A 15768-nucleotide genomic window follows, 5' to 3' on the forward strand; every position below is an offset into this window, starting at 1 on the left:
AACCATGGAATAGGCAGGAGCATCCTCTTTGAATGTTGTAACCATATCCTCATGGATTGCTTTGGTCCCCCCCACAAATATTGGATGATTGCATAGTGACCAATTTTGTCCATCTTTCCTCATTTACACAACTTTGTCAACTTCCTGAGCCGTAAATAAAAAACAAGAAATTGCTGAAACTATACAAAACCCTCTTGGGTTACTATTTGAAGTGTTATCCACATAAGTACAGAAATTTTTAATGCTGTACCACTACCCATTCATATTCAGGCAGTTGAAGTTTTCAAACCCCTCTCATACAGTATGTCGCACCTTCAAATTTCACAATTCTGTTAACTTCCCCAATAATTGAATGGAATCACAAAGAATTAATGTAAATAATGTAATTATAACTCATTTTATAGGTGCCAAATAACACTACTCCGCATTTTGAAAAAATTCACTGATGTGTTCTCAGAAAAGGGTGTTTCTGAATCACTGTCTAATGCTGATTTCCAAAATGACTTCAGTTTGTTTCTATCATGTCAGGTTTCTTCCAAAATCACAAAAGAATTTGATTTTTCACAAATTTTTATTAATTTTGGCAGAATTTGTGCACTGAAATTTTTTGAGTCCCAGTGAATATGTTGCAAGCCACTCAATGCTCTGTCTCTTTGTGCATTGTATTTTAAACATTGTGATTGATCACTTGTTTACTTTAAAAACTACTCTAATTTCATTCAAAAATACCTCCAAAAATGCACTTTCATTTAAATATATTTCCTAAAAAGCTGATATGTTTAAAGGGAACCTACCAGAGCCTGCTGGAATTGTTGTGGCGGTCCAGGTGGTGGCATGATGGCTCGGGGCGGACCTTGTGGTGCAGCCAATGGAGTAGGAACAGAAACTGATGGTGTACTGGTCGTTCCTGTTTTTGGTGGGGGTGGAGGCCCTTCTCCTAATTCAGCCATAAGTGACATATACTGTAATGAAAATTACAGGAAACTGTAACATAATTCATAATTAATGCAGAGATATAGTTCCAGTCTGAGATGTTATATACAGTATATAATATATATATATATATATATATATAAACGAAAAAAAAAAAAAAAAAACAAACATGCCAATATTTATGTTGTATATTAAAAAACCAGAGTACTACATTTCACAAAAAATATAGTAGTTCTAGCAAGGTGGGTTAGTTTTTGTGTAAATTTCGGTGCTTTTATAACTTGGCAAGTAGTTTAAAGGTTACGTTATAATTAATATTTCTGCATCATCTCTTGTCCTTTGATAAGTAAGCATTTTCTGCCAGTTTGTGAAGAATTATAAAAAAAAAAAGGTACATAACTCGACAATAACTGTTACATTTTACTGTAAATAACAAGAATTTATTTTATAGATTTGTTTTATATTGTAGGTTGAAACAATTGGTTAATCGACTTTAGTATACTGTGATCAGTCACTTCTATACTTAAAGATTACAGCGCTGAATATTCTGAAAATTACTTCATCATATTTTAAATAGTGTTTTATTGAGTATATTGCATCACAATGGACGTAAGAGCTTCCAAAGGCTCGTTATATTGCATACTATGTTATATTAACATTACAAAGGAATTTACCATTATTCTGTCTCACAGGAATTCTTCTTATCCTATTCTCCTATAATACCGATGAATAACAAATGATAATTTAAAACTCAAAATATATTCCTTGCCTTCAGCCCACGAATGATTCAATACCCCAACCCGAACCTAGAAATATCAAAGCCATGCACAGCCAAAGACCCCAACCCAACCCCAGAAATATCAAAAACCCCCATGCAACTTCTAGTGATGGAACCCATTATGTTAGAAAAACCGTGACATTGTTCGAATGCATGTATACTAACTAATCCCCTATTAATATCGTCACACACTATTCGTTAGTTTTATTACAACCTGTGAGCACGACAAACATTGAAAAGTTTGGTCCACTTCAGGGCATGGGGTTTTTGATATTTCTGGGGTTGGGTTGGGGTCTTTGGCTGTGATCCTGGGGTATTGAATCATTCATGGGCTAAGGGTGAGAAACACATTTTGAGTTTTAAATTATCATTCGTTAATTCATCGGTATTATAGGAGAGTAGGATAAGAAGAATAACGGTAAATTCCTTTGTATATTCTTAAATTGCAACACAATGTAGTATATCATAATATTTTGTAAATTTAGTTTAAAACTTTTAATCACAAATTACACAGAACTAGATCCAGCAAAGTGAGAAGCAGAAATTGGGTAAGGATCCCAGATGGCTCCCCACAAGCCCTAGCCCCTTCAATAACTTTTTATACATTTAAAGCATTACCATTCCAGGCAGAGACTGAAGCAGACAACTACTAAATTGAAGAAGTAACAGTAAAGAAATTTGCATAGGACAAATATAAATTAAGAAAACAAAGAACACCACAACAAATAAAAATTAAACTGCAATAAAGAAAATATTCTCATCAATTCAATATTGTATTATTCAAATGTGATCTTTTTCCAAGTTTATACCATTCCACGACTAACCTCAGGCTTCCCTAAAATGGCAGACATAGCTACGGTAGTTCCACCACTCATTTGGTTTATGGGATGCTGCTCATAAGTATCGGCCAAGGGTACTTTGAGGGTTTTTCAGTTTCGGCAATTAAACTATACTTTTAAAAACAGAGATAAAAAGGGGGGGGATATGAAAGAATACAGCAGTAAACAAAAAGGTTGCTTTATTTACAAAACCAGGTACATTACTTCATTAGATATATATATATATATATAAGGGGGGGGGGGGGAAACAGCAGACTTTAGTTCATTATCATCAGCAAAGCAACATCTGTGTACATTTTTTTTACTTGAAGTGTCAAAAAAGGAAATAGTCAGTGGGGGCCAGATCTGGCCTGTACGGTGGATGGGTAAGTTTTGTAAAGTCACAGTCTCTCAAAGCAACAGCATGTGACCTGTGCACTGGTGCATTGTCCTGAAGGAGCAGCACAAGTTTTCCACAGTGTTTTCCTTTATGACATCCCTTAGGTTGTACTGTAAGGATGCATCTGACTTCCCAGTGACTGTCTGCTTGTGTTCCAAGTAAAGAATGTACAAAAGTCCCTCAGCATCCCAAAAAATGGTGGTCATAATCTTGTGAGCTGAAGGTTGTGTCCGAAATTGTGTGTGTTGGGGGGGGGGGAGAAGAACCCTTGTGTTTTCATTGCATTGCTTCTTGCTTGGTCTCTGATGCCAGTGATGAAACACTGGCATCCTGAAGGACTCACCTTGCACTGATCTTAGTCACCCCCAAATGTTCATGGATGATGGTTATAACTGCTCCCTCAGATATGTCATATTCCCTAGAGATTTGGGACACCTTTAAACATCTGTCAATCAGTACAAGGGTTTCCACAGCTTGACATTTGTGGAGTGGTTGCTGTCACATGCCTTCCTGGATGTGGATTATCTTCGATGGACTCTATCTCACTAGAATTGTTTTGACCAGAATTTCACTGGTACTCTGAAGGCGCACTGTTGTCATACGCAGCCACCATTTTTTCATAAATGGCCTTTGGCCCATTTCCTCCTTTGGTGAGAAACTTGATGACTGAACAATGCTCCAATTTCAGCAAATCCATAATCTGATACAGGTGTCTTCCTTCTTTCTATTACAGCAGCACTACCTAAAAACACAGTGGGATCAAAATTAGTACGATTCAAGTTGAGATATGTAGGAACATGATACTTCATGAATCATTGAAATATAACTATGGGAAGTACCTTAGGTAGATAATTTATTGAATGTCCATCATACTTTTATTTTCAATATACAGTGATATATTATGTACTTTGCAAAAATGACATGTAATGAAGTTTATAAAATTTATAAATAAAAACTTAATTATACTTTAAGTATTTATTAGCTTATGAACAGTTAAGCAAGAAAATTATAAGTATATAAAAATTCAACGTTTATTTGTAATATGCAAAACTGTAATTACATAAATTTGATAACTTTTTAAATGAAATGAACTGCCCAATTTGACAAATATATAAGGCAATAGATAAATAAAGGCATGAAACTTTAAATTGTTTGAATAAATAAATTTGTCTAGTTACCCATTAGGATATCCGGATATAAGCTTCAAGTCATAATTTACAATTTAGAGAATTTAAGACTAGTTTAAACAAGTATCTTCTGTTACCTTTTACATATATATATATATATATAAAAAAAACTTGTACCGAATTCACTAAAACTGCTTTAAAATAAATACATATTCTTGTTTCTTGTACAGCAAACAGGTTAATTTCTTTTGTTTCTAAAAAACAGTTTCTTCAACATAAAAAAAAAAAAAAAAAAAAAAAATGCTAATGTAATATAAATCCAAAACATCTGCAAAAATAAACGCCTTTGTTCAAAATACAGCACTTCTCACTTTTCTTACACTCTTAATTGTAATATTAAATAATACACGAGAACCAACAAACCATACCTCTTCATCAATTTTAGATTTATCAGTCGGTGCAAATGTTCCTGTGGCACTCTTCTGTTCTCTACAATCTCGAGCAATATGGCCTGCACCTCCACAATTACCACATATCACATTGTTTGTAACATTTGGTTTATCTGGACACTGCCAACTCCTATGTGTAGTTGCACCACAGTTAGAGCAACGTGGTCCATCACCTTCACGTAAGGTGCCATTCAATAAAGCTAATTCACGTAACTGCATCCTTCTTAAATCATTTTGTCCTTCTGGCACTTCTACTCCTTGACGGATAATTTCTCTTATCTATAAAAGGAAAAATTAATTTTATTTACGATTTCTGTTTATCATATTCTTTAGAACAATGTATGAAAAGTGTACTAGTTACAGTTTTGGACATGCAAAATACCACTAACCTATCAAAACAAAAAAAAAAAAATAAATAAATAATAAATAAATTTAAAATATTTAAGTTTCCAAAAACATTTGTTTACATGTTATTGGTCCTGATATTCAACAATTTTACATTTTATCCTAATGAGGTTTGGTCTAAGTTCAGATAGCCATTTTCTAAAATGGTTTCATGCACATATCAATATAGTATTAGTATTAGAAATGGGCCACATGGTGCAAGGAACCTTTTTTTTTTTTTTTTTTTTTTTTATGTGAACCCCAAACACGAGAGGTATTAGAACCTATAGTACTTAGTACCGTGCTTAGTTTGGAGGTTAAGAAGACGAAAAGTTGGTTCTGTGAGTTTGAAGTTGGACAGTAAATGGATGTTGGCTGGTGGCGGCACGTGTTCGGACTGTTTTGAAAGAGAGAGCGGGAATTATAGAAGCCAATTCAGAAGAACAGTGCCCATGGAAGTATCTGTAGAAGAGGCATGCAGCAGAAACAGTATGTCAATGAGAAAGCGAGACTGTTAGAGATGAATCATTAATTAACCTAACTGCCCTCTTCTGAATGGAATCAAGAAGCCTGAGAGAGATTTTGGGGGCACCACCCCAGATGTGGGAACAATATTCCATGGCAGGGCGGATTTGCGATTTATACAGAGTGAGCAGCTGTTTGGAAGAAAAGTAATGCCGAGAGCGAAAGAGAAAACCAAGTTTTTTAGATGCAGAGGAAGCAATATTTGTAATGTGCTTGTGCCAAGAGAGATTAGACATCAGGGTAATCCCCAAAAGAGATATATCATTTTGCCTAGAAATCGGAGTGTCCCTAAAGATAAGCATAGGAGCAGAAGAATCCTTTTTGTGAGATATAAGACAAGACTGAGTTTTAGAAGGGTTGAAATCTACTAAGTTGTCATTTCCCCACTGGAGAATTACCCGAAGATCGGCATTTAAGGAGCAGCATAAGCCTTATGCTGCACCAGCCAAAAAAAAAAATTAATAATAATAAAATAAATAAATAATAACAATAATAAATAAAAAAAAATAAGAATAAGAGAAAAGGAAATAGACAACCTATGCATTTACCTCCTGTACGTAATTATCCAGCTGACCTTTGAATGTCCCAAAACTGTCAGCCTCTACCACCCATATAGGTAACTTATTCCAGTAATTTATAACTCTCTGGCTAAAATAAAACTTCCTGCAATCCAGTATAAACATCTCTCCCCTTTCCCGTAACTTGAAATTATGGCCCCTTATTCTAGAATCATTTATAACCATGAAAATTTCGTCCTTATTCATTTTGCTTATGCCTCTCAGAGCCTTAAACACCTCAATTAAGTCCCCTCTAAGGTGCCTATTTTCCAAGCTCTGCAACCCACATATGGATGCCCCTTTGCTAATTTCACCTAGCGAGTTACCAGTCTTTGGACCCTTTCAAGAAGCACAATGTCTTTCTTTAGGTGCAGGCTCCATACTTGAACAGTATTCTACGTGTGGTCTAACTATAGCCTTATATAATGGGATTATGATGTCCTTATCGCTACTCACAATTGTTCGATAAATCATTGATAGGACACCATGGGCCTTCCTTGCAACCAGTCTACAATGCTCGGAGAACTTCATATCCGACCATATCATAATACCCAAGTCCCTCTTCTCCCCTACCGGCTTTAGTACAACTCTGCCAAGTGTATAAGTTATTTTGAGGTTATTGTTCCCCAGGTACAATACCTTACACTTTGCTGGATTAATGCATAGCTGCCATTTTTCTGACCATTCCTGAAGTCTATCTAGGTCACTCTGAAGCTCTGCTTGGCAGTGTTCATTAACTACTCTACCAATCTTTACATCATCTACAAATTTAGACATCACGCCCTCTATCCTTTCATCGATGTCATTTATGAAAATCAAAAACAACAGTGGTCCTAATACTGATCCTTGGGGAACCCCACTTCTTATGCCAACCCAATCTGAGGAATAACCATTTATCACAACCCTCTGCCTCCTGCCTTGAACCCATACAGCTATCCAGTTCCATACAGCCATACTCTGTTCCAGCTTACAAAGTAACCGCTCATGTGCGACTGAGTCAAATGCTTTGCTGAAATCCAAATAAACAATGTAGAAATTATTCCCCAAGTCCAGCTCTTGAGTGACCCTGTAAAAATAGCTAACCATATTAGTTAAAACAATTTTCGGTTTACAAAATCATTCATGCTGAATATCCTTCAGAATTCCATTTCTATCTAGATGATTCTGAATTTCACCCTTGATAACTGTCTCCATGATTTTCCCTTCTACAGAAGTTAGACTAACCAGCTGATAATTTCCACTTCACTCTTAAAATCACCCTTATGTATTGGAGATACATTGGCACTTTTCCAATCCAACAGAATCACTCCAGAGTCCAGTGATGCTCTCATAATTAGCCTCAATGGTTCAATGCACTCACCTGCCACCTCCCTTACAATTATAGGGTATATGCCATCAACCCCAAGAGCCTTACCGGCCTGTAGGCTCGAAATCTTTTTCATTAAATAAACGTGAAATTTCAACATCATTGATTACAATTTTTTCAACTTCACTCCCATAATTCCTCATTGATGTAAAGGATTTTTCTTATGCAAATACCGATGCAAAGTAACTGATGAGTTCATTTGCAACTTCAGCTGGGGTATCTAATACTATCCCACATCCATTAGATAAGAGTCTGATCTGGTTTTTCCTTCTCTTCTTTGCATTTATATATGTAAAGAATTCCTTATCCCCACTCTTTGCTAACGATTTCTCATAATCTGCCTTTGTCAGCCTAACCTTTTTTGTGGCACTATTACAGATCACCTTGTAGCTGTTATAGGCTTCAGTACTTTTTCATTGCTCTAACTTTTCTATGCTGTCTTTTTCTGCTCAAGTACACTGGCAACTTCATTATTCATCCAATTTGGAATCTTCCTTGTGGAGTATTTTTCTAATGGTATATAAACATTCAAGGCATCTGTGATTAATCTTTTAAAGGTATACCATAATTCAATTGTATTTGCTCTCTGTGAGATATCTACCCAGTTAATAGAAGCCATGTAGCATCTTAAGCCATCATAATTTCCTTTCCTGAAATTATTTTTATTTTATTTTATTTTTTTTTGATTTGGTAGTTGTTGGCTACCAAAAAAGCCCGAGGCGGGAATCGAACCCGCGACCTTTGGGTTGCCGGGCAGGTACTTTACCCACTCGGCTAGCCCGGTCAGCTTCCTGAAATTATAACCTAAACTTGTTCAATTTCATGAAATGAAAACTTCATAAGGGCAATATTATTTGCAGAAAAGAATATTAATACCTGCTCCGTGCATATTATACCCAATTCTTTCTCCCCCTCCCTTCCTTTTATAAAGAAATTTGTAAATCCTCTGAAGACAGGTATCCATATTTTCAGATCTGCTTTATAATACTTGTAATCCATACAAAAAAAAGGTGCAATTTTTTTCTCTTCTAACCCTACTGCTCATTCAATAAACTTTATAAAATCACACTAAGATGCATAAGTTGGTCATAACACTGCTTACCTGAACCAGCAAATCAGTCTGATGTGCTGAGAGAGAGAGAGAGAGAGAGAGAGAGGTCAATGTGTGGATGTAGCTGTAAAAATGTACATTTCATGACAGTTGTGAAATTAAATGTATATTTAGTTTTTCTCTCATGTTGCAATATTTATCCAAGCCAAGTTAAAAGAAAATACGAATTTTTTTTTTTAATAAAATCAGAATATAACAGACATAATGAGATTCACAGCCTTTAAGCCCATGACTGAAAGTTTACTAACATGTATTGTGTAGTCATTATTTTAACACACAGTAAACTCAAAGAAGCAAAACAAGTTTGCAAAATGGCAGCATTACTATAATGCTTAATAATAATAATAATCTTTAATAATCCAAAGATTAATACATAAGACCAACTGGGACACCACAGCACTAAGACCAATGGAGTCTACAAATGAGGAAAGATAGACTAAATTATCAAATTATATTATTATTATGTGCTAAACATGACAGCAAGTTATTTTCCTGTACATTCACTGGAAAGTCACTAGCATTGCTATGCCCATATGTGATGTAAATTACTGAATGGAACTGAATTTTTATCTGACATTAGCGCCTTCTCCTGCCACATTTGTTATGGTATTTTGTGTTTCTCTCAATAATCCCTTGTAGCTTACTGCACAAATTCCTGCAGCCAGGGCTATTTCTCTCCTGCACTGTTATGGTCTTTTTATGCAGCCCATATTGGCAATGGCAAAGTGATGCATCAAAGTTTCCCGAACAGCAACTGTAATTCCTATCACTGGAGCTGGATATTCTGCACATGTTATGGCCATGTATCACAGTAAATATCTGGGGCCTACTGTGTTCATCAGCAACACAAAGTGATTATGATTAACAGTTTTAAAATTTTTACCAATAAAAGAGGAAAACTCAGCTTTAAAACTTTTGTTACTTTACGCAGAGTATTTCTCTTTGGCCTGTGGGAAAATTTTTTTATGTGGTAGTTGGGACTTCCAACTGGAGGTGATTTTTATCCAAAATGTCAGTTGCACTTTTCCATGGCTGATATTGTCACTAGTTGGGACTTCCACCTGGAGGCAATTTTCAACCAAAAAGTCAGTTGCACTTTTCTGTGGCTGATATGGCTATATTTAACCAACCACCCAAGAGGATAAACCCAGAATTAAAAGAAAATAATAATATCTATATTACCTTCCCCACCCAAATATCACCTTCTCTAAACCCATAAGTCCTTCTTAATGATATTTGCAAAGATGTCTTGGTTCAAATCTATTCCATGTCTATAAAATATATTCCATCCACCTACTAGAGTGGGCCACACAATAAGTCTCCGCACCCCCCCCCACCACCAAAAGCCTTGCAGATATCTCCAAGTCTTGAGTTAATCCACAAGAATTTTAGCATATAATCCCTTTTATTGTACCTTGGGCAGAACTGCAGACAAATATACATTCTGACCTACTGGTCACATTTTTCGTGGTCCTATATTTATCGAACAAATTGTTAGTTGGTGTGCATTTAATTTCATTAGTCCCACATGAATAACAATGCTCTGTTTAACCCCTTTAAAATTTTACTATCTGTTGGTAACAACATCAATTGTTCATTCCTAACAGAAACCTTGGTTCTAGTCTGCCTATCCTTACTGCAAAAAAAATTGTCATTTTCTTGACAATGGATCTCTCACAATAAAACTAGATCCTGTTAAACCAGAGCAGTATGCACTTGACTCTTCTTTTCTGGGACCCAAGTCGAGCATAATCAAGCTGCATTACCTGGCAGATCACTAGATACTTGAGTTCCTGACAGTCTCTAGGTTACACACCTGCTTCCTTAGTGACTCAAAATAATCTAGTAATGCACCAAGTTTTAATTTGAGATAAGTACATTCCTTATATGGAGGGGGAAAAATCAGCTAGGATTATCCACTAGAATGACACCGTGAAATACATACAACTGGCTATGAAAGCAGTGGACTCATACAGGAAATGCCTAATGGTCGTTTTTGTCCAAGTCATGATATCCTTAAGATGACGTATTCAAAGTTGATTGTGCAGCATCCATTATTAAGATGAGAATTGAGTTGACAAAATATTACAGAATTTAAATTAGGACTATATTGCAGCAATTAAGCTGTTACTGGATTTAGAATGCAAGCTAAAAAGATAGCAAAAAATAATGCAACATAGACTTAGCTAGGTATATGATGCAAGAAAGCAAGCTTATTCAGCATCAGCCAAAAAAAAAAAAAAAAAAACACACACCCTCCCATTTCACCCCTCCGTTCGCTCGAAATACCTGTCCAGTTGAGCCTTAAATTTGTTTAGGCTATCAACTTCAACAACAAGTGATGGAAGTCGGTTCCACCAACCAACCACCCGCTGGCCAAAGGCAAATTTCCGCACATCTATCCGACATCCGTCCTTCCTCAATTTGAATTTATGCCCTCTGAGCTGATTATTCTGAGCAAGATGAAGAATCCCATTGGCATTGAGCATGCTCAAACCATTCAAAGCCTTATACACCTCTATCAGATCACCTAGCCGGTGCCTAGTCTCCAGACTCTGCAATTTGCAAAACTTAAGCCTTTCTTCGTAAGAGCAACCCTTTGTTCCATTCACTAATCTTGTTGCCCTTCTCTGTACCCATTTCAGCAGCTCTACATCCTTCTTGAAATGAGGCCTCCAGACCTGTATACAGTACTCAAGATGTGGCCTAACCATTGCCTTATACAAGGGAATAATCACCTCCTTATCCCTGCTAGAAAAATTCCTGTATATCATTGACAAGACACCATGAGCTACTCTTGCAACTCATCTGCACTGCTCAGAGAACTTCATATCTGCCTGCACAATTAGCCCCAGGTCCTTTTCATTCTCCACCACTGTCAGTGTAGTACCGCAGAGTTGATACGTTGCTCTGGGGTTACTGTTTCCCATATGTAGTACTTTACATATGTCAATGTTAAACTTCATTTGCCACCTCTCAGCCCATCTATTCAACCTTTCCAGATCCTGTTGCAGCAGCATAGCATCAGTGGTGTCCTTAACAACCCTGCCAACCTTTGTATCATCTGCAAACTTGGACATTAAACTTGATATCCCATCATTAATATCATTCATAAACACCGAAAACAACAACGGACCCAACACTGAACCCTGAGGAACTCCACTAATAACATTAGTCCACGTTGAGCAGTGTCCATTGATTACCACTCTCTGTCTTCTGCCACTCAACCATCCCCTTATCCATAGCAGCAATTTGCCTCCAATGCCACACTGCTCCAATTTGTGCAGCAGTCTTCCATGTGCAACAGTATCAAAAGCCTTTCTAAGATCCAAATATATAATATCAAAGAACTGGATGCAGGGAATAACCCTGCATCCAGTTCTTTTGTGACTACATCATAGTATCCAATCAAATTGGTCAGGCAAGACCTGCCCTTAACAAAACCATGCTGTGTCTGAGCTATAACTGAATTCTTGTCTAGATGATCCTGCAGTGCTTCTTTAACCAGTGCCTCCATTAATTTACCTGGAACAGAAGTTAAACTAACAGGTCTATAATTACTTGTGTCAGCCTTTGATCCTCCTTTGTGAATTGGGGTTACATTTGCACATCTCCAGTCTATGGGTACCTCCCCTGAGTCCAAAGAAGCTCTCATAATTATGGCTAGGGGTTTGCTTACTTCCTTTGCTGCCTCCTTTAATATAACTGGATAGATCCCATCCACCCCAGGTGCCTTTTTTATGTTTATCCTCAACAATCTCTCCTCCACTTTCCTCTCAGTTATTACAAAATCATCCAGCTCACTGCCAATGTTTACTTTACCTACATCATTCTCCTTCCTGAATAACTCCTCATGCGTGAATGTAAATGCAAAATACTCGTTTAGATTGTTAGCCACCTGAGCAGGATCCTCAACTGTTGAACCATCAATATCCAGTGGACCAATCTGATTCATCCCTTTCCTTCTTGAGTTTAAATAGGTAAAGAACTTTTCTGTTTTTCTTTGTATCCTTTGCCAAGGATTTTTCGTAGTCTGCCTTTGCCTGCCTAATCTCCTTTGTGACTTTGTTACAGACCAACTTATATCTATCATAGGCTTCCATGTCACCCATTAATTTGTATGTATCCCATGCATTTTTCTTCTCTGCCACATGTCTCCTTAGTTCATCTGACAACCATTTAGGCCTAAACTTTGAACAACATTTCTTAGTTGGTATGTAAAGCCTGGTAGCCTCCAAGATTAGTTCCTTGAATGCTTCCCATTTTGAGTTTGCTGTTGGTAACATCATCAGTTGGTCCCACTGTATAGAATTTAAATACTGTCTCAGACCATCATAGTCGCCTTTACGAAAACAAAAACCCTTCCCTTTACCTCTGATGGTAGTTACCTCCTTGAGTAAATCCCACTTCAACACACTTAGCAGAATTAGTCGAACAAAAAGGTAAGAATTCAATTTACAAATTATTAAAGAAAATAACTTGACAAGTTTACTGAGAATAAAATTAAAAAAGGTACTTAAATATATTAAGAAAAGTCAATATTTTATATATTGCAGTATATTTTATCTGTGCTAATTAGCACAGTAATTTTTTTTAAACTATAAAGCTCTTTATGTGTAAATAGACCACAAACTGCCTAATCATATCACAAAGCAGTATGTGAAGAATTCACAATGCAGTAAATATTAATGGGTGGAGAATAGTAGAGCAGAAATAAAAATATTTTATATATAGGAGGATCATTAATTTCAATCCTCTTAAGATAAGCATAAATAATAATTAAAATTTATATACACTAAAAGCACTGAATCAAATAATCCTATGTCATCTGCAAGATTTTACCATGGTTTTGGAAGTAAAATTTCTGTTTTATCTTATATTTGTTTGTTTAGTTTACCTTGTCAACGGCCTTTTTTACACTTTCAGGACTATTTGCAGTAACAAAGGCATGTAATGGCTCATCTTCTCCTGGAAGCGGTTGACCATCTTTTCTGCCAACTTTGCCTTCTTTTACAGAACCTTTTCCACGTATTATGATTTTGGCTCCAGTCTTAAAAAAACAGTTAAAGTATTCATCGCTTATGACTTAAGTAATGATCGTTAAAAAATGATTTACTGATAAAACTAATACTAACAAAATAAATCCCAACAAAATAGTAAAAAATGAAAACTGATCAGAATAAAAATTGAAAAAAAAAAAAAAAAAAAAAAAATTCCAAGTTAATTAAAAAAGTTAACAGATGTGAAGTGCAGTCAAAAGGTTCATGGACTGACTTTCTATCCTGAAACTGCATTATAGTGAGTTGTGTTGTTGCAATATATTCAATGACTAATCTAGACACAATAAATTGCCCATTTATCTGTAGTCTATCTGAATCAGCACACTGAACACAACATCAAAATGGGCATCAAATTTTCATCAAATTTTGTTTCAAATTAAAGAAATCTAAAATATAAACTCACAAAATTTTAAGCAGCTTACAGGGAAGTTGCTTCGCAGGTTTGCAAACTTTAAAAGAGGGCTGTTTGTTGAAGAAAATCCTTGCTCTGGCTGCCCTTCAACTTCAAAAACCAACAATTCAATCACTCATGTTCATGATCTAATCTGGAGTGACTGATGTCTAACTACCTATGAAGTTGTTAGTACTGGTATTTCTTATGGGTTTTGTCAATAAGTACAGTAAACCCCCGCTATTCGCGGCCGCTGATTTAATATAAAATGAAACCTAAAATGATGTGAATTTTAAAGCACCGTGAACATTTTCTGCCGTAAAAAAAACATGGGCGTGGCTAAAATTATCTTTCCAGGTCAAAACCGCGCTCAGTGTGTGGGGGGAGAGGGGTGACAAAATCGCCGGCCCGGATATTTCTCGCTGATCCTTGTTCAGTATGTGTTATACACTTGTCATGGAAGGTTTCGTCGTTTGCTTTTAATTTATATTCTTATAAATTGAATAAATTTATCACTTTTGTAAGCATATCAATTTATAAATTGATATGCTTACAAAAGTGATAAATCTACAGTTTTGCAGTGTAAAACAGACTTTTTCGAGTGTGTTAATGGAAGAAAGTACATTATTGTGGACAAGTTCTTTCTAACCCGTACAAAAATATGGCTACGAATAACAAGGGCAATGTGAAAAGATCAAAGAAGGTGATGACATTAGCGAATAAAATTGAGTTATTAGATAAAATTTCTAATGGTGAAAGTGTCTCTTCAGTGGCAAAACATTAAAAAATCAATGAGGCAACGGTACGATCAATCAAGAAATCGTAAGAAAAAAATCTGCCGTAGTGTCCGTGAAAACGCGCTAATTGTTTCAAAAAATTGCTTTGTAACTCGTGATGTTAAATTAGAAAAAATGGAAAAGCTTTAAATCTGTGGATAGAACTCAAAATAAAATTCCATTAAGTTCACTCATCATTCGTGAAAAGGCAAAACTCCTTTATCAACACTTTAGCGAAACTGGTGATAGCACTGGCGGGATAAGTTTTTTTAGCTAGCAAAGGCACTGGTTTGAAAGATTTGTTTGACATTTCTAATAAATATTACATTTAATATTAAATTGTTTCTTATTTTCATTTCGATGCCATATGCTTGTATTTCACTATGTTCTGTCTATGTACATAGTCATATTATGAAGGTACATATAATACATAAGACAAAATTTGAGACTAGTTTTTCTTATATATTTCATACTTTGGAACGGAACCCCTTTATTACTATGGGAGCCATAACTCAGTATTCGCGGCATTTCTCAGGAACATAACCCCCGCGAATAGCGGGGGTTTACTGTATTAGCACAGGAGTTGGTAATGTGATGCATTCCAGCCAAGTTTATGCATCACATCCTCACTAATGATCACAGAAAGCAGAGTTCTCACATGTCTTGATCTTGCAACACACTGCTGATGACCCACAACTTGTTTCTGCCATCATTACTGGTGACAAATCATGGGCACATGGCTACGACAGTATGCAGGGAAAAAAATGAAGATATTCTTGCTTGTAGTGACAAAATTAACTCTTTTAAAGAAAAATTAACATTGTGGGGAGCCAGATCAAAAAAGAGAACAAATTTGAAACGTTTGAGCTGACAAAAAGTTTCATACAGGACAGAGGCCACGTTCTCTTGACTTTGGACTTGGAGAAGACAGTCTTCTCCAAAGGACCAAAAAAAGCAAGGCAATCTTGATCAAATGTGAAGATCATGCTTATTGTGCTTTTTAAATGCAGGGCACTGTTTATTATGAATTTGTCCCACATGGTTAGTGAACCAAGAATACTATAATACTTTCCATTCAAGAATCTATTGCAGA

The 15768-nt window shown here is 36.0% G+C and overlaps 1 protein-coding gene across 2 annotated transcripts in view; it reads right to left on the bottom strand.

Moving 5' to 3' along the window:
- LOC150089691 (splicing factor 1-like) overlaps positions 1 to 15768 on the bottom strand; it is a 187888-nt gene that overhangs the window by 26291 nt on the left and 145829 nt on the right. For both annotated transcript variants that reach the window (XM_090389602.1, XM_090389603.1), the window contains 3 exons: positions 13346 to 13498; positions 4485 to 4784; positions 795 to 962 (listed from right to left, as the gene is read on the bottom strand). In XM_090389602.1, coding sequence (XP_090245728.1) covers positions 795 to 962; positions 4485 to 4784; positions 13346 to 13498 — 621 coding nt within the window. The remainder of the gene's footprint in view (positions 1 to 794; positions 963 to 4484; positions 4785 to 13345; positions 13499 to 15768) is intronic.

This window comes from Mastigoproctus giganteus, chromosome 2 (genome assembly GCF_048544385.1).
Source record: "Mastigoproctus giganteus isolate SK-2022 chromosome 2, ASM4854438v1, whole genome shotgun sequence".
NCBI classification, from domain to species: Eukaryota; Metazoa; Arthropoda; class Arachnida; order Uropygi; family Thelyphonidae; genus Mastigoproctus; species Mastigoproctus giganteus.